Here is a 26,178-nt window from a genome sequence, read left to right on the forward strand (position 1 = left end):
CAGGTTCTTGGGAAGGATTTCACATGCCCCCTTTGAAGGTGATGATCCTGAAAGCAGGGACAATGTGCCCATTTAAGGTGGAGGAAAATTATCATGGGCACTGCCCTTTGAGTGTCCTGCCAGACATCAATTTGGGGAATGGAATTGCTGAGTGGAGTAGCAGGCTGTGACCTTCTCTGTGCCTAGATTAGGCAGCTGGCTTCTTTTAAATGGAGTGGTGCAACCCAGCACTGTGATAATTTTGAGGTAAAGGCGTGGGGAGCAGGGAGGTGGGTGGGAAGGAGCAATAGAGGAAGAGGTATTTTCAACTACAAGCTCCCCAACTGGCAGATTTCCAAAAGATGGGAAGTGTTGTCTGAAAAAAGCTCACCCTCTTCTCACCTCGTTTCTTACATTCTTTCCCAAAGTATCTGTTACCAGATGCTTTTTGGGGGGTGTTGGACTTATCTGGGATGACTGCTTTTGTTTCAATGACACCTTTGGATCAATGCCCTCCCAGCACCTCTCCTCGATCACTGCTCCTCTCCACCAACCTTCCACAAACTTTTAGGGCCCAAAAACCTCTTTGTTAGATGGAGGATTTCCCTGACATTGCATCAGCATTTGTATTTCTGAATGCTGGGGTTTGCTAATAAGTGCTGAGTTACTGACAGGACACGAATAACTGGCCGAGCCAGGCTTGGTGGAATGATGGCACAGAAAGGGATAGAGAGGGGAATAAGGGGCATGCTGGACCACCATTTCCCCTTTTGTCCTGTTGTTGCCTGGAGGAGAAATGTTTCTACCTTCCTCTACACATGTGGGTTTCGCATGGTCTGGAAGTATTTCTTCAGACAGCTCTCTGTTCATGTTTTTGTGGACAAGATCAAAACTGTAATCCAGAAGTCTAACTGGTGGCACATGGACTTGCAAGTGTTGGTCACTGGAACCTGTTGTACTTCAACCAAAACAGTTGCAGAATCAGACTGCTCAGTGTAAGTCTTTTGTTGAAAACATTTAGCCTTTTAGGTAGGTTTCCTCATCAAAATTCATTTACTGAGAAACTGGACCAAAGCAAAAGCACTGGATGCCAGTATATTCCACATAGAAAATCCACCAAAGCCCAAATGGTTAGGCTGCAAATTTAACAGGGTTAATTCTCTCTCTTCCAGTGTTTCAGTTTTGATTAAGCTGCTAATCCTTCTTCCTGTTATTTCTTAATTTATTTCCTTAAGCTTGAAATTGGGCATTGTGCAAAGCAGGGAATTTTACCCTGCTCACCACTGCTGTGCTGAGGGTACTGAAATGAAAACATCCTCCCACTGTCCTGTTGTGGTTCACAGGAGGGGAAAAAAGCTCTTTTTTTTGTCCCTTCCTTTTCTACATAATTAATCTGCATTCTAAATCCCTTTGGAAAGTAACACAGGACACTATGTTTAGAAGGAAAGGTTTCAGGTCTTACCTTTCTTCCCACAGTGCCTGTGGTGCAGCTGCTGTTGACTTCAGTTTACATATATAAGCCTTTGTTTTGACCTATTTTGTAGTATATATGGAATGATAAAGTGTTTCTGAAGTGCTGTCAAACTGAAAATTAAGTGAGGCTAGATTTTTATTCCAGTCTTTTATTCATGGATTGGGTTTTGGTTGTTTTGTTTTGTTTTTTTTTAATGGCCTTGTGCAAGGGAGGACTTGTATCTAAGACCACAAACTGTAGTCAGCTCACCTGATAACCCACCAAAGCCCCAACCAACTGCTCTCCAGGCTCTGAATTAATGATCTGCCTGTCCCAGTCCAGCTGAAGCCACAAACTTGATGCAGGAGCAATAATACAGGAGGGGGAGCCCAGGGAAATGCTGTCAATCAGGAGAGTCCTCCATGGGTTTGGGGGGCTTGAGGATGAGGGAGTGGGAATCTCATGCACGTTGCAGTGTTTTCTCTCTAGGAATTGTTTTTGTTGGTTTTGAATGCCTTGATTCAGTAAGACCCAAAGAAAAAAAAAAAAAAAGTGCAATTATGTACAAGTTTATAATGAGGGCTGATGTCAAGTTGCTGGATGTCAGCTTCAGGAGGAGCTTTGGCTGTGCAGGGCTGAAGGCTTGAGCCCTCATCTCCTGGCAGCATTCTTAGCATCAAGAAGACCAAGCTGAGCCCTGGGGCTTCGCATCAGAAGCGTGAGTGCTCTGCACCAGGTCATGCCCGTGTGTCACCACTACCTAAGCTGGTAGCATAGGTGGTGGTTAGGGGTTTTTCCAAGCACCTCTGTCACATTCAAACTGTTTTATTAAACTGGTTAATTGGCAGTTTGAAAGGGAGAGGGGAAAAAGCAAGGTCCTTAGGTCTCCCTGGTCAGTGCCAAGCCGCAGACTGTTAACTACTCCTACCTTTCAGAAGCAATAACTGTGGGTTTGGGGGACATATGGAACCAACTAGCCAAAAGGCTTTTATGAGGAGCTTTAACAGGGGGCACAGTTTTGTGAGCAGAAATTCCAGTGGATGAGTTAATAGTTTCACTTTCCTTAGCTGTCCCTTTATAGGAACAACAACAACAAAGTCAGGCACGTTCCTCCCACAGCCCCGGCTGTACAATGTGCCGATGCATCCAGGATTTTGTTTGGATACTGGGGGAGTCCTTTAGTAGATCCCTCAGGACCTGTTTTTTCAGAGCTATTTCCTGATGCTGACCTCATTAGGTGAGTTTCACAGCTCACTAAGTCCTAGCAACAGCACAAGAGATTGAAGGCAAGGGGAAACCCCTCTTCTGGAAACCAAAGGAACTGAACAGATTTGGGCAAACACTTTTATTGCTTTTCATTAATCTGCAAAATCAGGGACAAGGGCTTTTCTATCTTTTCTTTTTTCTTTTTTTTCTTTTTTTTTTTCTCCCCAAGCCACTGCTTTGACTTGAAACTGTATACTTGATTTTCTGTTTGAATACAGAGAAGAATAACAAGAAAAGAAGAACCCCTAAAGAACTCTGTACCTCAATGTTTCTGTTGCAGTTTAGTTTGAACCAAGCAGAAGAGCAGGCATTTCTTTCCCAGAGTTACAGTTTGGGCATGGATGGAATATAGTCATTTAAACACTTCCAGTAATGTTTATTTAGTATAAACATTGTGGTGGCACGTGTCCAGAAGAGAAAGCAAAGGAAAACAATAGTTGCCTGCTCAGGAGTTGACATCATGGTATGAAATTTAAGTACTTGTTTTTGTGGTATTGTTATTAAGCATGGTTCTATGCAGAGGTCATCCTGTAACTTCAGCTACTGGAGTCCTTTGAATGCAGTGTTTGTAATTCATCCTTGGTGAGTTTAGGACTGGAAAGTCATTTTTTGCCCTATCACATAAGAGTGAAATTTGTCTGAGCACCAGAGCTTGTCCTGAGAGTTTCCTCAGGGTTGTGCCTTTCATTCTCAGGTCTTCTCTACAGCAAACGCACCAGAAGAACAAAGGTCTGTTTCTCTTCAGCTTAAGACAAAGTTTGTTCCTTCTATTTCTCTTGAATTTTTTGTCTATTTTGTTAGTGATATATTTCATTAAAAGGTTTGGGACCACTAGAGGATTTTATCTTGTATTAAGGTTTCTCTGTCTTATTTTACAGTGGCCTCTTAGATGCCCTCACAAAGTGTTCTTCTGTTGTGGCACCATATGGGGCCATAATCAGGCAAACTGAAGAGCTGGACCTGGCAACCTTTCCACTTGATTAGAAATTCACAGTATTGCCTCTTAGATAAGGTGGTAGGCATCAAGTCAAGCTGCTGTCAGAGTTTCTCCAAAACTGATTTCTGACAAAGCATGTGGGCATTCAGGATCATCAGTAAAAGTCAACTCGGTCATATACAAAATGATTAAAAATAGAGCTGAAATGCAGCTAACTCTGCATCCTTGAGCTGATGTTCAGTGATGAGCATGGCAAAGAATCCATGTACTGAACACCTGGAGCTGCTTCTTTATGCCATGCAGGACCTCATGACCAACATACCTTAAAAGCAACTGATGTAAACCAGGCATGATGCTGTATTTGATGAGAGTTAACTTGCCTTTTGCTTTCTGGGTATTTTTTTATTCTCTTCAGTTAGCACATAAGATGGATAAGAAGAAATCTCTCCTGCAGAATGGCATGATTTCTCCCCTTAGCTATCACATACAGCACTAACATGTTGATGGCCTTAAGGAGTCTTCAAACATCCAGCCTGAAGCTGCAGACTTGTGGCACAATAAAACACAATATCTGAATATTTGTGAGACTACTTTGGAACATGGGGGATTTTTATCCAGCTTTGCTCCCAAAACCAAATACAATGAAGAACTCAATTTCTGGTGGAAATGCTGAAGTGTTCTTAAGCTCAGTCCAGGCACACATCTCTTCTCTTCCCCTCCCTGTTTGACAATGTAGCAATGCTTTTTTAGGTCTGTTTCTGTGATTTGGATTTACTTGCCTAAAATCCAGATCTCATGAAAATCTCACATAAAATCAGACCTCCAGCTTCTCCCATGGCCTTGCAAAACAATGTCCCAACTCTCCCAGGGCAACCTGCACAACTCCTGACACCAACACTTTTATGCAATGCCAGCCTCCTTTGAAACTTTGAGACCCAATAGAGTTTTGTCTGCTTGCTTTATATGAAGGGTTTGGGGGGATTCTACTGAAATTGAAAGTTAAATGCTTTAAACATTTAAGTTGATTTATATGTGAAGTGGATTTCTGCAAACCATGCCACCCATTCATGTGTGACTTCTCCTGGCTTTGTAAGACAGAGGTGTGGGAGGGGAAAATACTGCTTGAGTGTCAAGGTAATCAGTAAACCTGTTAGCTATGGTATTCAGTGGGCTTGTTTGGTCACTTCTTGAGGCCTGGAGTGAGCTTTGCACATGAGTGACAAAGGCTGGTCCCTGCCTCTGGTGTCAAGTGAAGCTTCTGAGATCACAGAGGCAGAATAGCAAAGGTTAAAGTGAGGCAGCCACACAGATACTTCTGGGTGATAGCAAGAACAGTTGGCACCAATGTTAGAAACCCAGGCATCAAGGTATGAAACCTGGGCTTCCCACAGACCTCCCTCCTTGCTGGGGATCCCTCAGCTGAAGTAGCCAGTGATGCAAGAGCTCTTCCCTGTACCAGCTCTGCTCTCTCCCCTCTAACCTTTCTGTGGCAGAAATTCATGGTCCAGCTCCCTTATCCTTGAGATTAACATAGTCTGTGCAAAAGAGCTGCTAAAAAATATATCCCGGTGGTTCCTGCTGCTGTGTGGGATCAGTGGTACCCAATCTCTTAAGCAGTAAAACAGGACCCATGTGTCTAGGGGCTGAGCTGGCATGTGGGTTGCTGCTTTTCACAGGAGCTGTGCAAAAATAAAAAAATTTAGAAAGCTGTGTGTTGTGTTGCTGCTTTGCCCAGGAGAATGGCACCACTTGGATAAAAAGGCTTTCTCCTGACTGGATGAAAGGCTGATGGGTTGCAAACGAGGGGCCCAAGACAGCTGGGCAAAAATGGCTTTCAAGTCCTCACCAATGTGAGTACCATAAATTGCACGAACAAAAATGCACTTTCCCAGAGCCAAAGTCATAAGTTCCTATCACTTCCCAGAACAAATACTGTCTGCTCTATTTATTAGGTGGGATTGTGTCTAGGCAGTCACTCTGAGTGTGTTTATTTTGAAGTCATCAGTTGTTCAGTAATCTCAGGCACCTCTGGGAGATTTAACTTAGATAAGGGTTTAGGCTGGAGGTCAGGGGGTCACTGATATTAAGATAGAGAGAAGGAAAGGAAACAGCATTGTTTTTGTGGCATTATCTGAACAGTAAGGAAAAATAGATTCAGGTTTTCAGATGGCTTTAAGCTGACTCTGAGGGAAATGGTCTACAAATCCAGCCAAAGAACAAGCAGGTATGAAAAGATTCTGCTTTTCTTTTAAGTCTGTTTTGAGCCACCTGACCAAAAACCAGAGTGGTTATGGCTTAGTTAAACAAGAGTCCTCTTGTTTAATCTTTTAAAAAAAGAAATCTTTTAAAGCGGTCACAGTTTTCCTTTAACATATTCAAGTTTTGATTATCTAATTTTAACTTCCCTCCTAAAATAAAATCTCTTGAGTTGCTTTTTGGGCCATATTTTGAACTCAGGGACAAGCTCCTACATACCAGTAGCAGCCATCTACTGGAGCTGAGCTGGTGGCCAGCATCACCTCCAGGTCCCAAACCTCCTCAGGGGCAAAGACCAGGGGCACAAATGCCCTGACACCACTGAAATTTGGAGTCCAGTGCCTGGGGGTCTATCCACTGATGTAGGCTCCAAATAATTCATACTCTCTCCTGAAGAGTCTTTGGTGTGAACTTTTACCATGGGCTTTTCTGCAGCCCAGTGCTTATTTTCAAGAAGCATACAGGGAATTTTCTCAAAGACCTCTAACCCTCTGCAAATGTGACTGGGATCAGTTAATAGGTTCCAAATTTGTTAGGAAGAGACAAGACAGACAGACCCAGAGCATTAACGCACAGGATTGGTTTCCCCAGGAAGCCAGAATAACTTTAAAAAAAAATAAAATAAAGAAAAGCATTGGAAATAAAGTAATGATTTGTTTATCTCCTCCTTAATATTTCATTGTAAAACACATTGTCCTATCCTCAGGGCTTCTTGGTGGTTTGTATATGTGTGTGACTGTGTGTATACATATTTTTGAGTATAAAAATCCAGCAACATCCATTGTTTAAAAAATCAAAAATGAGAAGGATTTTACTAAAAGCATTTTGGGAAAACCTCTGTTCTCAGTTTTCCTGTCAACGTTTTTCTAAGCTTTTATTTTTATTAGTCAAAATGCTTAGAATCCCCAGGAAATCCTGGGATGAACCATTTCCTCTTCAAGCTGTAGCCCTTAGGGGAAAGACAAAAAGCTCAGATCTTTTCAAAGGTTAGAAATTTTCCAAACTGTATTATTTGCAGATTTTTTAAATTAGGGAAAAACAAAGTTAGGAAGATGCTTAACTTCAGGCTGTGGTCCTGGAAAAGATTGATCTCTTTGTAGAAAAGCCTGAGGAGACCTTTAGATCTAGGCAAGGAAATCTTTTAGGCTTGGATCTTAATGGGGAAGTGATTGCTGACTTGTGGTCTAACAGCTTCAGTTGAAAGACCATTTTTATATTTGTTAAAAGTAAATTAAAAAATAATATTTGCTTTTCCTCTACTGATTTGTATATGTTAGCTGTAACAGCTTTGAATTAAGAGACTGTTAATGACCTTGAGATACTGCTGCTGTTGTTATTATTATTATTATTATTATTAATATTATTATTATTATTGTTATTATTGTTGTTGTTGCTACTACTACTAGTAGCACTACTGCTACTGCATCTCTGATCACATTTGTTATATGCCTGAGGTTTTGAAGGACTAAATCCAGTCAACTGTTTCCTGCGTTGCTGATATTCCCTCCTTAAAATGGGTTCAGTTAAGAAGGGAAGGAAGAATCTGTGACACAGACTGCAGCATTACTGGGCCACCTAGAGCTTAGCAGATTTTCAGAACTCTGAATCTGCAGTGTCTACATATCACTTTATTTTAGAATTTAGATTGTGACAAACTGTCGTAAATGCTGCTCTTATTTATTAATTTTTTTTTAATCAGGTTTCTTTGGAAGGTTCTTGGAAAGATGAACGTGAAAAGTGCTTGGTGATTCAGTATCTGGGATAAATTACTCCCAGAGTCTATCACAAATAAAAAGATTTATGGTAATTCATGTGAAATTTAGTGGCCTTTTTGCTAAGGGACAACTGTCTGTTGGGACAGTTTTACAATTCAATGTCTTTTTTTACTTTGCTAAAGGGTGGATTAAGAGAGAAAGACTAAAGGAGATAAATTAATAGTGAATTTCCTACAGTTTGTAATGATATAAGCATTCAGAAAATCCCAGTTCCAATTATGACTTCCAACTTCCAATTATGACTTTGGAAGTTCAGAAACCTCCCAGCTGAGTTTGGGCTTTGGATTTAAGCTATGGGACAGCAAACGAGAACTTCCTAATTTAGGGGCTTTTTCATTCCAGGGTCTCTCAAGCAAACAAGTAGTGAGCACAGACAGCCTGAAAATTTTCAGGTCCTCTGAGCAGTATTTATGTGTTGTAAAGTTATACTGTGTGTGAAGTATCAAGGGGTTTCCAGTAATGTTTCCTGCTGGTAAGGGACATGGTATCTGGCTCCCTTTCCAGTCAGGAATTCCTAAAGATCAACCCTTGCTACTGTGGGTCAGAATGGGTCATTAGACTTCAGGTGTAAGAGTTTTTCAAAGTTTGGCCTTTCAGGCTTTGCTGCTATCTTTAACTTCTCCCTTTTTTCCTTCTTTTCTTGTTTCTCCAGGTCCTGTTTGCTCTGAACCAAACTCTGCTCCAACACGAGAGCCTCCGAGCAGGCAGCTTGCAGGCTCCTTACACCACTGAGGATCTCATCAAACATTATAACTGTGGAGACCTGAATGCTGTCATATTTAACCACGACACCTCTCAGGTAAGCAAAAGCATTGCAGAGGGCTCAGCTAATTGAGGAAAAGCAATTGCTTTACTAACAATGTCCCTTACAGAGCCAGGAAGTGTCTGCTGCCAACCCCCTGATCTAAAATTCCTGCACAATGGTCTGTATTCATTTAAAAATGGTGAATTGAGGTACAGGGAGCTTAAGAACCCAGCATAATGCCTGTCAGGTGCCTATAGCAAAGCAGTAAAGCCCTGGTTTCAGAGCCATCCCTTTATACTCCTCTTCCCCACTTTCTTTTGATGCCCTGTGTTTTCTTGCCACACGTGCATCACTTGCCTAGCCAGAGAGTGGGGGTTTCCTTGGGATTGTTTGGGCTCTGGGGAAGGGCCTGCCTGGAAAACTTACCTAGGAATGTGCTAGAAAAAAAGTTAATTATGGATGTTTGTGGAGTTGTTGAATGTAGTCCCCTCATTAAAGGAAAAACAAAACAAAACAACAACCTTTGTAATATCTGAGCTTACGTATGAAGAGGAAGTGAACAAAGTAAATACTCTGTAAAGTAAGTAACTTCTCAAACATGTCATAATTCTATAATTTTGCATGTCTCAGGCAGCCTTTCAGTCTCAGTTTATCTTGGTTATCCAATGCTACTAAAAACTCTCAATGAAGCAGAAATCTGCTTCTCAGACCAGATTGATGATAGTCCGTGGCAAACTCCATCATTCTCATTTAATACATGGCTTCTTATTTCTTCTTTCTTGTTAATTCTATGGAAACTTTGTCTTTAGTTATCCTTCCTACCTTTTTTTTTTGGGAGGGGGGGGGGCCTTGGTTTTTTTTGGGGGGCTTTTTTGGGGGTTTTTTTGGTTTTGTTTTTGTTTTTTTGGTTTTTTTGGTTTTTTGGTTTTTTGTTTTTTGTTTTTTTGTTTTGGATAAATGTCCCCAGGTTCCTGTCTCAGGTGCAGTGACAGGACACTTTGGCAGTGTTTGATATTGTCTATATTTTGCCAGTGGAAGTCTGTTGAATTGTTACAGAGCTTTACCATTAAAAAATGCAACTATTTGACCTCAAGAGAGAACTGAGACAGGGTAAGTCAGCCTGTTCATGGAGGCAAAGGACTCTGAGACATCTTATCTTGCCAGGTTGTCTCAGGTGGCACAGGGCTCTATGGGTCACCCATTTCTAGGAAGAACAGCTGGTAAAATGAGGATTTCAGCCAACCTGGCTGTAAGGTAGCAAAGTCTCCCAGACACACACCCAGAATCACAGATGCCTGAGATTTGTTGACACAATGTCATGTAAGAGAGCTGTGGGTTAGGCTTGAGAGGAATAGATTTCTGTAAAAAAACCCTGCAAATTCTTGGATTAAATGTGAGTTTAAAAACAGTGTTAAAGAAAGAAGAAAAAAGCCAACAGCCAGAGTTCAAGCACTTTGTTAGTCATGGTCCCAGAGTGCAGGCAGTTGATACAGATTATAACACTTACAGGCCATGGAAAATTAAAATCCCTACATGTAGACTGGTCCCTGCAGAACTCTAAATGTCGTGGAGCACTTTCCTCTCATGGGTTGTTGTTTTTAATTTGGGTAAAGAGGTTTTTTTGTTTGGTAGTGTTTTTATAAACCAGCTTTATACCATTTATTTTTAATTGCAAACAGAAGAAAATAGAAAATTAAAATCTCAAATAAACTCCCTATTCAGGTTAGCTTTTGCCAGTTGTGGTAATTCCAAAGTTTATTTTATGTGTTTTTTTGCAAGAATGATAGACTCTCTCTGCCTTAGTGAGTCTTTCCTCTTTGATTCCTAGATTAAACATTACACACAAAGCATCCCCCATGGGATCTTTCTCTTGAGACATGATGTGTAGGCATAGGCTGAGAGTGTATTGCAGTGCTGATCAAGTGACAACAAATGATAGGCCTACAAGTGAAGAAAAATTGTGAATATCCCAAGTGAGAGAGAATATCATCACTTAAACCCATGACAGTCCTGGGAAATGGGAATGTCACAATGTCCTTGGGAGGTGTGCTCATTCTTCCATGATATACACCTTCTGCCCCACCAACTCAGAGGTCTGGTAACTCTTTGCAGCTTTTATCTACAACATAGCTTTCTGTGTCACACAGTTGACAAAACTTTGAAGTATCACATAGAAAGGAAGAAAAGATCCTTAATGGAGCTGGAAGACTCAACACTTACATCAGTGAAGGTCAGGACTTCAGCTTTGTCCCACAGGAGCCATGAGACCTGCAGAAGGCTGTGACTCTCACTCTTTAAGGATTAATTTGGCTGTTTATAAGGTTACTGGTGCCTTCTTGTCCCTTGTGCCTTCTGAAAAGCATATGATGGTCCTGATTACATGATGTTAGAGATCCATACATTTAACACCATGCCAGTAGTCACCCTCCTGAAACTAAAGAAGAAAAGGTTCAGTGCCTCATTTTACAATGCTCTTGCTATTTTTAAATTGCCAGGTTGTATTATCTACCGCTTTAAAAAATGTTATCATTCTGCATTTAAACTTGTTATTTAAGATTTAAGGGCCCTGATAATTCAAATTACATCATTAACTTATCCCTTTCTCATTTTGGATAAAATACAACTTGGTTTCTGGCTCGCTTCTCAAACCAATGAAAACTATCTGTGGAATGCCCCAGCCTCAATAACTGCAGAAACACACAGCTGAGACCATTAGGTAAGAGTGTTGAATGACAAGCAGACCTAATTTGTCCAAGGAATGGAGTTTTATCTAGGGCAAAGGAAGATAAATCCATAAACTGAAGGCACAGCTATTGTAATGCAACACTTTGGAAGCACCTTATCATTTTCAGCTGTAACAAAGTGCAGGAGAACTGGCACAGCCTCCCGTTCTTCCAGGGAAAATGATTGTAGGATTTCCAGTGAAACAAGTGCAAAGTTGTCCCAGGCGCCAAGGGAACTAATCCTACAAACTCCTTATTCTGGGTCCAGCTGAAGGGTCAGCAGTGCTCCCAGGGGTGTTGGTTAAAGTGACATTGATGGCAGTCCCAGCACTGGTGTCTGGTGACACGGGTGCTCAGAGCCCAACACCAAGGAGAGGATGGCTACCACCTTCTCCTCTTGGGGCTGTAGCACAGGATGTTGTCTCCCCTGAGTCCAGCCAGCAGTGTGCCCAGGTGGCCAAGAAGGCCAATGGCATCCTGGCCTGGATCAGGAACCGTGTGGCCAACAGGTCCAGGGAAGGGATTCTGCCCCTGTACTCAGCCCTGGTGAGGCCACAGCTTGAGTCCTGTGTCCAGTTCTGGGCCCCTCAGTTCAGGAAGGAGATTGAGGTGCTGGAGCAGGTCCAGAGAAGAGCAAGGAGGCTGTGAATGGATCCAGCACAAGTCCTGAGAGGAAGGGCTGAGGGAGCTGGGGGTGTTCAGTCTGGAGAAGAGGAGGTTCAGGGGAGACCTCATCACTCTCTACAACTCCCTGAAAGGAGGTTGGAGCCAGGGGGGGGGCTGGGCTCTTTTCCCAGGCAACTCTCAGCAAGACAAGAGGGCACAGTCTCAAGGGGAGGGGGAGGTTTAGGTTTAGTTTGGATATTAGAAAGAATTTCTTTACGGAGAGGGTGATCAGACATTGGAATGGGCTGCCCAGGGAAGTGGTGGATTCTCCATCCCTGGAGATATTTAAAAAGAGCCTGGATGTGGCACTCAGTGCCATGGGCTGGGAACTGCAGCGGGAGTGGATCCAGGGTTGGAGTTGATGATCTCTGAGGTCCCTTCCAACCCAGCCAATTCTATGATTCTGTGAAAAGCACCTGGTCTGCTGCTGTAGGACTCTACCTTCTTCCCACAAAGACCTGAGTTCTGTGTGTTGGTACACTGTGAGTGTTTGTGAGAAAAAAACCAGAAAGGCAGCCAAAATGTTCATAGTCTAATTTTCGTATTATGTCAGCACAGGCTTCCAGATTGGAGAAATATGTTTTGGCTCAGGTGTTTCAGAAAATTGGCTACAGATCCAGATTGTGAGAGTTAAGTCTACTTATTAATGACAGTGCTGGGGAAAACACTGCAGAGATTATTTTTTATTAATAATCTGGAACAGCACCAGATACTTTTCAGGCTACAGACTCAAAAAATTGGGTTTTGCTTGAAAATTTTCATTATATGTTTGCATTTAGAATTGTCTTACCTTTGAAATTCCTTTTTCTTTCCAACTTCTACGGAGAAAGCAATGGGAGAGGGACAGAAAGAAAGAAATCAGTACAAGACACATACAGACAGATTTTTCTTGCAAACAATGCAGTGTTATTAGAAAAGGAACATGTTCATCTGTAGAAAAGGCGAGATTTACATTAAAAATGGTTAAAGGTTGTTGAATACCTATATTTATCAGTAAGGGAATAAACTATAGAAGAGTATGAAAGAGTAATTGGGAAAAATATTTGGAGTTGAAGGTAGTAGCATGCTGCTTTCTATTGATTGCTGTATGTTTGATGTAAAGCAGTTACTATCCCATCTTCTTAAAGAGCTGGTTTATGAAGTGTTTCTTGGAAGGACTTGTTCAAGAGAAATGAGAAAGACTTGTCAGGTTTTTAACACTATCTTGTGGAATGAATGTACCAAATACTCTTTCTATCTTTGTGTTTTATCCAGAAGATGCATTTGTCACCTCATTATGCCAGGGAGGGGGGAAAAAAAAGGAGGTGATGGGGGCAATTTGGTTGTGTTTGCTGACTTGGCAGGTTTAGCATCAGGCATTATTCTGAAAATCCATGTTCTTGGGTATACCTTGAAGAAACATTTCTTGGTCTAACACTGTTATTGTGCAAACACCATAGATGGTATCCAGTGCTCTCTGATGGTGACTTCAGACCTTGAGCTTATCACTCCTTTCAGACAGTTAATTGCTAATAAACACAAAGTCAAGGCTTACATAGTTCCACCAGCTAAGATGCAAGTAAATCAGTTTCTAGTTTAATGTAATTTGTCTCTCGTCCACTGACTTCCTCTGAAATATTTGTTATTTTTCTCCTGACTGGTCCCCATTTTGAAAATCTTTCTTGGAGATTTTTTGCATCTTTATGTCCTGTACTAGACCTCTCAAGGGTTCCTCTCAAGGAACCTCACTTTAAAATAAAAATCTAAAATTCATAATTCAATTTGTTCCAGGTTCCCAAGTGGCTAGAAAGCTTTGTCTGGTTGGATTTGGGAGTAGCCCAGAGTTTTGTTAGTAGAAGGTCAGAGCTGTGTCCCTGCTCGGCACTGCCTCATGGTGTCACCTCCAGAGCTCTCGTGTCCAGCCCAGCTGGTGTTGTGTTATTAGCCAGCCTTTTGCCCCTTTTGATATTTTCCAAACCAAATCTTTAGGATTACAATTGCCTTGGGTTAAAATCATATTGCACACTTCCCCAAAACATTCAGGCTTTCCCCAGCATCTCACTGAGGAGGGCTGGGAAGAAACTCACTGAAGAATCCTGAACAACTAAGTTTGTATTCACGACTGACCAGCTGTTCTCCCACTGTGTAAAAGGAGACAAAATGAAAAATACCTTTGGAAAAAAGAATTTCAATTCTTTATTAATCTAACCCCCAAAACCAAACCTTCTGTTCCCATTTTTTACTCTTTATTACCCTGCTTTGCCCTTTGATCAGTATCTTTACTTGGGTGTTATGGCAATATAATAGGTGATGGTTTTAGTATCAGAACAGGAAAAAAAAAAAAAAAGTTATTCTTTGTCAAAGGAAACAAAACATTTGGAAGGGAAATAGAAAAACTTGAACTTTTCCATATGTTTGCAAGCTCATGAAAGGTGGCCTCAAAAAAATCCCCATGTTAAAGGGGTTTTAAGTGGGGCAGAAGTATCACTAGGTAGTTAAGATTTACCCTCCCCACTGAACCCAAGCCTTTATTTCCATACACTGCAGGCTTGTCATCCTTACTCAATAAAGGAGCAGATCCCTGTAATCTGGTCCTAAATATACACTGCATAGTTGGGTGAAGCTTGCAGAAAGGGGGTTGGGATCATTGTTCTGACTGTGTTTTGTTAAGGCTTCTTTAATCAAAACATTCATTCAGATAGAGAGGCCGGTTGCATATTTTGGCATGGCTAGGAAGGGGAGCAGGGACCAGATTGATGTGGGGAGGGAGGCATGGGGGAGGTGTTGCTTCTGCTTTCTTTTTTTTTTTTTTTTTTTTTTTCTAAGTGCTTGGAAAGCAACTATTTAACTGGTGTGGAAAAACAAATAGAAAACATACATGGAGGTCATGACTTCTCAGGGATTTGTTGAAAGTAGTTTTTTTTTTAAGAGAGATAAATGTATCACCCCCCAAGCCATTTCTATGAGGATATATGGCCCATCCCTGTGGCTTTTCTGCCCCCCCTCCCCAATTTATTTATTTATTTGTTTGTTTGTTTGTTAAACATGCTTTCCTTCAGCCCAAATGTGTGGATGGAGAAGGTAAAACAAGGCAGGGCACAAAACTGTCAATGGACTGGTTGCCACCTGGGAGAACAGGAATCACGGGATGGGTTTGAGGGTCCACACACAGGTGTGGTGGGGGCTGAAAGATGCTGGAGGTTCAGGCAGTTTGGGGGCTTCAGCTCACCCTGTCTGCAGGCAAATCTACACTCAGGCCAGCAATGACACCTAACATCTTGTGTGTTACCTGCAGAGCTGTTTTTCACATGTGTCATGCACTATCCGTAAAGATTTCACTAACTTTTAGCCCATTTTCCCATTCCACATCTTCTAGTTGTAATTTTACTCTCTTTGAAAGTTTTGATGCTCCAGTGGCTTCCAGAGCTGAGTGAGCCAACTTGAAACTCAGCTGCCAGGATTTCCATTTTCACACTCAAGTTGCCACAGCATGCTAAGAGGTACCCAGGCTAGCTTGAAATCAGATTACAGAAAGCTTCCTGGTGTGATCTGCAATGTGTCTGCAGCATAGATGGAGGCCAAGCAGGGATGGGGATGGGCAGGGATTAGCTCAAAGCCAGAAGAAGTTCCCAGAGCTGGTCCCAGGACACGTGCTTGCTCATGCACTGGTTCTTCTTGTGCTCTCAGGCTTCCTTCCCTTCCTCATTTCTCTTCAAGCAAAAAAACCATTTTGCCTTTCCCCCGCGCCCCCTCTACAGCCTCATCAAGATATTTTCTGTTGGTTTCTGATGCCCTGCAATACTGGGTTTGTCAGAGGAGACTCTTCTCTTCTTTGGTGCTGTTTCCAAGACGAAGGGTACAGGCAGGATGCCAGGGCCTTGTGCCTCTTTCCTCTGAGGCAGCAGATAGAGGGAAAAAAATGTTCAAAAGGAGGATTTGGGTTTGCTGGCATGGGGCTGTGAGACACCCTGACCTCAGCCACTGCTGGGATCCTGGATACCCCCAGCCTGATAGGGAAAAAGGGCTTTATCACGAATCATCAGCCTTTAGCTCACAGAGGATTAGATATGCTGAAGCTGAGCAGGAATGCTGGAAGCTGCAGCAATGCAGCCCAGTTGCAGAGAATCACAGCCAGAAAATCATTCTTGGTTCATAAAGCCCCTCTCTGTTAGACCCCTGGTGCACAAGACCACCCTTCCCACCCAGGGAGAGCTGGCTGTCCCTTTCCCTTGCAGTCTTTCAGGGCTGTTCCCTGCTTTTAGAGGCTTGGGATGCTGCAATGCTTCTGCTAAACCAAAGGAGTTGATGGAAAATCCATTCCTGTTGCATGCTGAGTTGGCTGGGACCTCAGCAGTGGTTCCTGAAGGGCTCAGTGGCACAGGGACAGCAGTGGCCAGGGAGCCTGGCTGGTGGGCCAGTCTGTGTGTGGGAGAAGCAGGACTGGCTTCTGATGTGTGTTCAAAGCTTGGAAGCCTCAGGCTGTAGCTGGAGTTGTCCCTGGGGAACTGCTCCTCTTTCTGCAAAGGGGTGGGAACAAAACTGGATGAGCACAGACTTGGGGATGTGTTTAAGCTCTCTGGGACTTCACATCAGTCTGAGTCTGTACTGGAGTTTGTTGTCAGGAATGCTTCTAATAGACTCTGTTAGCAGCACAAAACCCACCAAGGTGACATCCCCATCCTGACCATGTCCTCCAAAATGTGCTGGGTGTGATTGCAACATGTTCTCAGGTCCCATGTGGGATGGTTTCTGTTTGCCCTGGGAAAGGAGTGATAGAGCTGAAGATTAAAGTCTCCTTTTACAGGCTTCTAACACATCACTTTACATTTTAGAGCTCAAAAGAAAGCAATAATGAAATAATCACAGTGTGCTCGAGCTGGACACCAGAGCTCCTCCCTGGTTTCTCCTTTCCATAACAAGCTTGCAAATTATCCTCTTGGCAGCTGCCAGCTCTGGGCTTTGGGCTAAATCAGATTAACCAGAGACCCCTCCTTGGCCATTGAAGGTCTTTGCCAGGATGGAATCTCAGAAGTGCTGGAGAAAAAACAGTCAAGTCCACAGCAACACTCATCCCTGCAGCAGCCACGTCCTTTTCCTGGAGACACTTGCCCTGTCAGCTCATTCACTTTGCACTATTTGAGTCCCACACACTGAGGGATGCAGTAAGTGGATCTTGTTCTTCCAAATGCCAGAGAGGCCCATAAATCAGAGGCAAACAGGTGTCTTCCAAGTTCAGAGCAGTATATTTTGCAGCACTGCAGTAAAAAACCACAGTGCCCTGTCAAGGGTGGTTAATGGGAGGGTATCCTCCCTTCATAAATGACTGATAACATGAGCTCATATGTCAGCCTCTGACCCAGGAAGGGCTGGTGTGAATTTAGGGCTGTTCAGTTTGTTGGAGCCAGCAGGTTTCAGGATGCTGCTCTGGCTCCCTGGCAGCCCCCTTAAGCTCAGCTGTCAGCTCTTGAGATCCTTATCTTGTGTAGTGCTCTCAACCATATAAAAGTTCCTGACCTGCATGGTGCAGGAAAAATCCTTCAGAGTAAGATTCCTTACTTGTCTTCTGGCCTCTGCCCATGTGTAGCTCATAAACGACGAGACTATTAAAGAGAACCCGACCTTTATCATATTACAATAATAAAATAAAATAAAATTACTGTAGTTGGCTTGATCTGGGAACTACACCCTGCTAACAACTGGAGATAAGGATTAGTAGTGTGGAGGCTGAGCCCTTCTGTCAGGGGGAGATGGATGGGGCTTGTATGGAGGTGCTGGGCTGGAACTGAGGAAGCTGATGGCCAACACTCTGCCTTGCCATAGACATCCCCAGTGACCTGGGTCTGCCTCCTCCTATTTTTTCCTTTTAGCCTGTGAACATTCTGAGCATAGGAGGAGAAATCAGGCACTTCCATTAGTAAGAGATTGCCCTACAAGGCTTAGTGCTGATGCTGTACCTAAAATGGTCTAAAATTTGGACATTGCACAGGAGGTGAAGCTGGAAACCACTAGGCATCTAACATTAGGAGACAAGGGAAGAGAGGAGTCTCAGAGCCAATAAGGCTGGCCAAGATATAGAAAGATAATGGCAGGAAAAGTTTTCGAATCGCTGTGTTTTCCATGGCAGGGGCTGGCTTCCCATTTCCTTATCTCAGTTTCCTCTCTTCCATCTGCAGACAGACCTATGGTTGATGACCACCTCTGCCTGCATGCAGGCAAGGCAGGACATGAAGCCCTTTAATCTGATGTTGATAGTATTGGGTTTTCACTGAAATAAAGTTACAATTTGAATGCACATTCCAGAAATGGGTCAGCATCACTGGAACAGGACAAGGCTAGAAAAGGTTATCAGAGAATTGGGAAATGTGGTGGATAGCAGCAGGAACAATAACACTATTCCTCCACATCTGATTGCTATTTGATATGGGACTGAATTCCAGTTCCAATGTAGCCAACAGATCCAAAGCAGGAAAAAAAAAATGTTAGTCAAAGTTAATGCTGCTTATATATATATATATGTCAAAAACAAAAAAATATATTTGTAGATATTAGATCACAGTTTTGGCACTTTGCCTCTGCTCCAAATTTTTGTCCAAATATTAAAAAACAGTAAATAAGTGTACTTAAATGTAGTGCAGTATTTATGAATTTTCAGCTGAACTTTGGCAGTAAGCCCTATATGTGATAAAAGACTGCACCAATATATATTGCTTTTCTCTTTTTTTTTTTCTTTTTTTTTTTTTTTCTTCTCTGACTCCATAGACAAATCTGACAGCATAACATAGATCTTGAGATAGGGCTGATGCATTTTTCTAAGCTAATGTTGTTAGCTCTTACAGTAATGATTGCAGCAGAATTCCAACCTCCTTCCACAAAGTATTTATGGGAAGAGAGGTTACTGCTGGCATCACTTTGGATTTTGGATCTTCCTTTGGGTCCTCCAGCAGCTAGATTCAGCCAGTACCTTGTGTGTAAAATCTGTTCTGAAGTCAGGAAGTTTTGCTGTCCCCATTTTCCAGATGGAATTTTGAGAGACAGGAGGAATAAAGCCAAAAGCTTCAAACATACTTAGTGAAGGTTAAGTGCTGAGTTCCCTCTGAAGGTCTAAACCCAAATGACAAGCTTGTGATCATACAAGAGATTTATATTGCCCATGGGAACAGAATCATTTTTTTCATAGTGTCATAACCACTCCTCAATCCTCCCTCTTCCTTCTTCCTAAAGCTCCCACTGACTTCAAAGGTGAGGAATTATTGCCCACATCTCACAGCACTGTAAGCTTGGACATGTGTGCAGAACCTTACCCATACATATGTTCCATCAGGGATACTGACTCAAATTTCTGCAAGATTGGGACTTGAATTCTTTTTTTGTTCTCATGTTCTCTTCTTTTGACCTCCAAAGCTTAACTAAGAAATGTAGGGTGTACCTGATGACTGAATTTGGGATCCATCTTCACTGTCCATAGGAGACCTGTTACCTAAGGCAAATAGGAATAGAAAGAGTTTTAACTGATTCAGTTAAACAAAATATATATTTTTAACACCTCTGAATGAAATATATTACTGAGTTTCCATAGGAAATATGTAGTGTGTGTATATACATATACATATATATATATATATGTTGGTTGGATTCCCTGAAAACTGTGCAGCTTGCAGAGACTGGACAAAACTAATCTATTTATCATGTCCTGTGTATCCATTACAAAGTGAGTGTGCTCCAGGTGATGGGTAGTGCTTTGCTTTTCTGGTGGTTCTCTCCTAGAAGAGCAGCAAAATGAGAACTTAAGAGTCACCAGCAGTCACATAATCCACCCCACTGTATATTTAAATACTAGTAGCAGCATTCAGCTATTATCAGGAGGTCAGTCCCTCACCCATTGGCACAGCAAATGCCTCATCCATTCACTCTCAGTTCAAACCACCAAATTGCTACGACTAAAAAGTTAAAATTAATTTTTAAAGTGAATGGAAACAAAAATTTGATCAAGTGGAAGAGGAGAGGTGCATCCCTCTGGTGCGTTCTGTAGTCCATCCTTTCAAAATGTTTTTTGCAAAAAAAAACCCAAACCCTTTTAAATCCTAAGTGCAGTTAACAGCTTCCTAATTGCATGTGACTCTTTCTTGACTTCCTGATCCCTGTGTAGTAGTTAAGAATCCAAAGGGTTTCTTAAATCAACAGGAGCAGCTGCCTTCTTGAAGCCAGGCATGGTGTGTGTCAGTGAAAGGAACTGTGATACAGGGAGGTGATGGATGTGGCTGGTGCCATAGCTCAGAGTGTGGCTGCACTACTGTGTACCAGCAAACTTACTTCAGTCATTTATCTTCTCTCCTCTGCCACACACATGCAGAAAAAAACTTGCATGTTTTCCTGTTGCCAGTGATGGAGCAGCCATTAGTAACACAGGAATGCACAAGGTGCAGCGTGACCTGTACCTCTTGGGGTGATGCCTTCATTTGTCTTGGTCATTGGATAACCATGAGAAATGCTGACAAAACCCAGGCCTTGCTTTTAAATTTAACTCTCTGCCACTGGCACTCTTGTACAGAAGAGAAATAGAGAAAGAGAGAGAAATAAAGGGAAGGGAAAAAGGGAAGGAGAAAGGAGAACGGTAAAAGGAAAATAAAAGAGAAAAGGAAAAAGGAAAGGAGAAAGAAAAGGAAAAAGGAAAAGAAAAAGGAAAGGAAACAGGAAAGGAAACGGGAAAGGAAAGGAAAGGAAACAGGAAAGGAAAAGAAAAGAAAAGAGAAAGGAAAAAGGAAAGGAAAGGAAAAAGGAAAGAAAAAGGAATCACTCAGAATCCTTTGCTGCCACAGCCAGCAGCATTCTGCCCCTCTGATAGGCAGAGGCTGTCCCTGTGTCCCTTTGAGACAAATGCATTTTCTTGCCACATATTGAGGCAGCTCCCTGTTGTATCCCAGAGCTCTGCCTTCATGGGGCTTATTACTTGCTGAGTGCTGGGAAAAAGGACTAAACTGAGAACAAGGTGCAAAGTACTTGCATGCTCTGAGGAGTTCCCAGGATACACTTGAGAAGCCAGAAGCCTTGATGGAGACCCCAGAGGAAGGAGTGACTCAGGGGAATGCAAGTGAACCCTTAGGGAGGGACATGCTGTGGGAGGTCCAGTGACTTGGCAGAGCAGGTTGGGAAGCAGTTTGGATAATCCAAGGTCCACATGGAGCAGCAGGCTAGGGCAGGTTGCTGTTGGCAGCAGTGTTAACTCCAGCCATACAAGATTCCCCAGCTCAGGAGATGGGGTGTCCATTTCTGGCTCACCCAAATGGGGATCCAGAGAAAGGTCTAAACTTGTCCTTCTGCCTGGTGAGAAGCTTCTGCTGCTCAGTCCACCTCATGTTAGAAGAGCTGAAGATGAGACTGTGGTGAAAAAGTTTTAAGAAGAGCCACTGGGAAGATGGAAATCAGTTCTTTCCCTTAGACTTTCTGAAAGCTTTTGGAGAGGCAGTAAGGAACATCAGTATAACAAAAACTGTAGTGATAAATCATATGGCCAAGTGGGAGAGTAACAGGTAGGCTGAAAAATGAAGACTAAAGGCAATTTATATAAAACCAGTACAGAAATTTGATGTAGTAGAAAACCAGAGAAAGAATTAACCAAATGTGCATGCAATATCATTACCACCAACTCAGATTAACACAGTAAATCCTGGCAGTTTTACATGTGTCTGGGGACCCAGAAGTCTGAACCTGGCTGCTTTCCAGTGGTGAGACACCAAAAATCACTGGAAGATGCCTGGGTTGTGTTAGCAGTCATCAAGCAGTACCCAGCTCCAGGACTTCTCTCTGCAGGGCCTCTGGCTTCCTGAGCTCTCATGGTGGTTCTTGGACCCTGACCACACCAGAACAAGTTGCCTGTCCTAATAATCAGAGAGTTCTGGCTTGTCTCTCCATTATGGCTTGAGTCTTGGCTCATTCCTGGGTCTGCTGCCCAGACTAGAATGGCCAGGGTTTCAACCTCACATAAAGAGGGACCGAAGGAGCAGTACTTGTGGAAATCCCTTCCTTGGAAATATCAGGAATGTTCCAGGGATTTGTGTTGTAATGCATTGTCTCCCTTGATGAGATCTAATAGCACCTAAAGCTGCAAGACAGATGTGGAGATTTACCCTGTTTACATCTTCCTAATTTTTTAATTGTTAAGTTATTCAAAAGGCAAATCTTGCAGTCCTTACTCACATTCATGGTGACTTTGGCTGATAACAGATTACAGATCTTGTTCTGGTATTAAATAGCCAATGAACTGTGAAAAAGCAGAGAAGAAAGGCTTTAGTAACCCACCCAAATGTGATGCCTAAAGCTACATTCTGTTGAAGAAACTGAGAAAAGCCAAAATGAAATTAAAATTCTTTATTAAAATACTAAAAATAAAAAAAAATGTGTTGGTTAGTGATCTGTTTTTATTTTGTAGAGCTCTTGGCAAGCTCACAAGCTTTCATCCTATTGTTTTCTATTGTGTTTCTCTATCTATTGTTTTCTTTGTATGATAATGATGCTCAGGTGGTTTAAATAAGGCTAGACTAAAGCATTTGGGGGATCACTTAACCACTGTCACCTGAACTGCAGTCTTTCCATTTCAGGTCCCAAACTTCATCAACACAACCCTCCCACCCCATGAGCAGGTGACAGCTCAGGAGATAGACAGCTACTTCAGACAGGAGCTCATCTACAAAAGGAATGAGAGGATGGGGAAGAGAGTAATGACACTCTTAAGGGAGAACACAGACAAGAGCTTCTTCTTTGCCTTCGGAGCAGGTATGGCATGAATTTTTCTGTTTTACTCAGTTACCGTGATGGGAACTAAAGTAATTTAAATGCTGCAGGATTTTATTCTGGTTTCTTTATTTCTGAACTCTGGAAGATTTCTTAGGGAGCTTCTTATTGAAACAGAAGGCATTTGGTTAGTCTAAACCTGCTTCTTCAATCCTGTGAGTTGGTGTAGGAGGTGGGTTTGGGTCCAGCCAGGGTGTGGACAGGCTGCACTCCTTTGCTTTCCATCCAGTGGTAGAAATGTGACACTTTTAATGCCTTTTCAGGTGCTGTGTTTGTTCCCAGCCTGTGGGCTGCTTGGGTTATGTTCACACCATCACTGTGTTCGTGGCTGCAGGTGTTGGAGATGGTTGAAGTGCCTTGGAATTTGCAAGTGGGTGTGACTGGGGGTACAGACTTTGCTGTGCCACAGGCCCAGGGTGCTGGCCTGGGATTTAAACCCTTTGTCATTGCTGTAGATTTTCTTGATAGGTGACTTAGTTATTTTGGTGGTGTTTGTAGAGACTGGCTGGTTCTGGACCTAGCACCAGCACATGAGTTATGTGTGTAGCTGAACATCAGCATGTTAAAGTAGAAATCCAGTGTGTCCTTCTGCCTGGTTAAATACTCTACATGAAGTCTGCAGAACAAAGATGTCTAGAGTACTTCTGTGAGTCTGCAACAGTACGTGCTACTGTCCTTTCTATCCCCCCACCCCTTTTTTTTTTTTTTTTTTTTTTTTTTTTTTTTTTTTTTTTTTTTTTTCCCTTTTCCAATGGAATTCCCATTTCAGTATGATAAGAGTATAAACAGTAAGTGCTTGGGCCCCAGCAGAATCCTGAGCCCTGCCTGAAGTAGCTCTTTTTGCTTCAAGGCAGCCTGAGATTGCCATGTGAGAACTGTTCCTCTCCTCCTCTCTCTACTTAACAATTTCTCATTTTTGACAGAACTTTGCTTCTCATCCCATGGCTCTCACTGTAGCCTTTAGCCCCAGCTCACCTTTGAGGTTTAGCACAGATAAGGGAATTTTGATGTATTTATTTTTTGAGTGTATTCAGACTGAATTTTCCCAAGCTTATTTCAACTCAGGCTTGCCAGATCTCTTTGTCCAAGGACTTTTGCTGTTTTGTTTAACTGTTTTAACAGTAGAAAGATATATCATGGTGGTTCATAATAGGATAGGGATTCATAAAAAACAGCTGGGCCATCCCTCAGAGCAAGGCTTCTCAGAGGTTATTGAACATGATGGGTTTGATGTAGTCTCTAGTTTTAGAAGTCCCTTGAACAGTAAATACTGGGGATGGGAGGATAAACTGGGCATCACTGCCCACTTGCCCTGCTGTGTAGTTGCTTTTTTATGAGCATCAGTTACAGACTACAGCTTGAGATTGAATTTTGGGCTAGGTATGGGCCACGGATCCAATGCAGTGCAGCTATTTGTATGTGCTAATAATGGAAATGAAATAAAGCAAATGACTACTGATTGCACATTAGTTTCCATTAAAAGTCATATTTAAGTTGTGGAAGGTTTAAGCTTTCATTCCCTGTCACCATCAGAGAGCATCTACCTGAAACTCCGGCTCAGCATCGCTTGAGAAAGCTGAAGAGCAAATCCCATTTTGTCCTTTTCTCTCTATTTTTGGTAATGTTGAAAACAGCCTTGGTTGCTGGGTGCTTTCTTTTTCCCAGCACCAGCTGCAGCAGGACAGAACAGACACACACAGTGGGGTTTATGGAAAACTGGGGCACGGGCGATGCCTTAAACCATGACAATGCTGAAGAAAGCATTTGGGTTTGGGTTCTTTGTTATCCATTGGTCTTTCTCACTAAAGCAGGGCAACCCTGCAGGCCATCTCTACTTAAAGTACAATAAATTCCTCCTCTCAGCTCTTGGGTATTTTTTCTTGGAGCAGTAAGTACTGTGAGAAAATTATTAAATTTTCAAAGTCAAAACTTTTATGTGGCCCAAGTGCAACAAGTTAATTTTCTCTTATGATTCGAATGCAGTTTTTCTCCTGAAGGCTTTTGTTGTTTTGTTGGCTTTTTTCACACACTGAATTAAAAGAGTGGCTTTTAGCCACATCTTTTCTATTTTATATTTTTCTATCTACTTCTAGAATTTTAAGAGTGTTGGTTTTATTAATTTTTATTGGGTCATGAATTTATATTGTTTCCTAAAATATTGAGGATGTGCAAATTACAGTCTGGTTCAGTTCATAGTATCCTCAATGACTGCAGCAGCAAGACATCTTATAGGCCCCTTCAGGAATATGTCCTGTTGTTCAGAACCCCACTACTCAGAAAAAAACCCAAAACAAAATGAAATCAAAACAAAAACCCAAACCCCCACACAGGGGTCACCTTAACCAAAAGCAGAGTTTACAGGATAAAAACCATGACTGACTTCAGCTATAAAATGAGATGATGATTGTCTGGCTGCCCGGTGGAGCTGAGCTGGAGGATGCTGGTAGATGGTGGTGGGTTTGGACTGGAAGAAATCCTTTCTGACTTGTAACGTGGTAGAGTGTAAAGTCCTGTCTGTGTAAAAAAAAAAAAAAAAAAAAAAAAAAGTGCTTTTCCATCTGAAAAGCCATAGTTCATTAAGCATAAGCTCAAATCTCAGCTGGCTGGATGAAAAGGTGTGGCTGGAGGGGAGTGCAGGAGGAGGAAGCTGTGGAGCTCCTCTCACCAGATCTAAGTAACCTGCATGGAAGGCAAGATCCTCACATCTTGGTTCCAAGGTCAGGACACCACTGGTTTCAGATGGAAAACAGTTAAATCCAAGGGTAGGTGAAGAAATAAGAATGGCATGGAAACTGGTACAGAGTGAAAGCCAGGAAAAGCATTTTGGTTTTTCTGAAGAATTATTTTCCAGTAAAGCTGTGACCACTGAGCTGATTGGAATATAACAGGCAATTAATCTGGTTGCCTGTGCAACTCTATGTGTTTATGGCCTGGTTATTTGTTATTCTATACATTAAATTTCTGCCTTGCTTTTGAATGAAGGCTGATCAAAATCTTTCAGCTGGGAGATGTTTTTGGTAGAAAATTGAGCATTTCAGTTAAACACAATTTTTCTGTTGGCTTCTGAAAAAGCAATTCCGCTCCTTGCAAGACTCAATCAAATTCCCAAGTGCTTGGGTGTCCTTGTTCTCCTCTGTGAGCTTGGATTTTCTGTTCTACTGTTCTGCTCTGTGCCATTTAGGGCTGAGTTTCAAAGACCTCAGGGTGCATCATAGGTGCTCAGTCTGCTCTGTAACAGAGCACAAAGCTGTTCAGCATCAAACAGACAAGTCCTGGGGACAAAGGAAGATTAAGGAGACAGGTATTTAAATATGCAGGCTAGCTGAGATAAACGTTTTTAGATCCACAAAGCATTTTTATGCATTGAAAGATTTTTGTTGTTGTTATTGTTCCAGTCAGAAGTCATAAAACAAACAAACAAACAAACAAAAATTCTACATGGAGCTTTTCAGTTTTCTGCCATTTAAAAAAATAAATGTTAACTTTTCAATAGATTTCCCCCTTCTCTGCCTTCCGTGGTGTGGCTCACAATTTAAATGTGTTGGAGCATTTCAGACTTTTAATTTATTCTTTTGTAAAACATGTGGAAGTGAAAATAGTCATTTATTCTT

The 26,178-nt window shown here is 42.2% G+C and overlaps 1 protein-coding gene across 1 annotated transcript in view; it reads left to right on the forward strand.

The window, feature by feature from the left end:
• The window catches only part of TRABD2B (TraB domain containing 2B), a 273,999-nt gene that overhangs the window by 143,781 nt on the left and 104,040 nt on the right, over positions 1-26,178 (forward strand). The window contains exons 3-4 of the mRNA XM_071750203.1: positions 8,319-8,465; positions 22,375-22,549. Of these exons, the coding sequence (XP_071606304.1) occupies positions 8,319-8,465; positions 22,375-22,549 (322 nt within the window). The remainder of the gene's footprint in view (positions 1-8,318; positions 8,466-22,374; positions 22,550-26,178) is intronic.

Source organism: Heliangelus exortis, chromosome 8 (assembly GCF_036169615.1).
Source record: "Heliangelus exortis chromosome 8, bHelExo1.hap1, whole genome shotgun sequence".
Taxonomy (NCBI): domain Eukaryota; kingdom Metazoa; phylum Chordata; class Aves; order Apodiformes; family Trochilidae; genus Heliangelus; species Heliangelus exortis.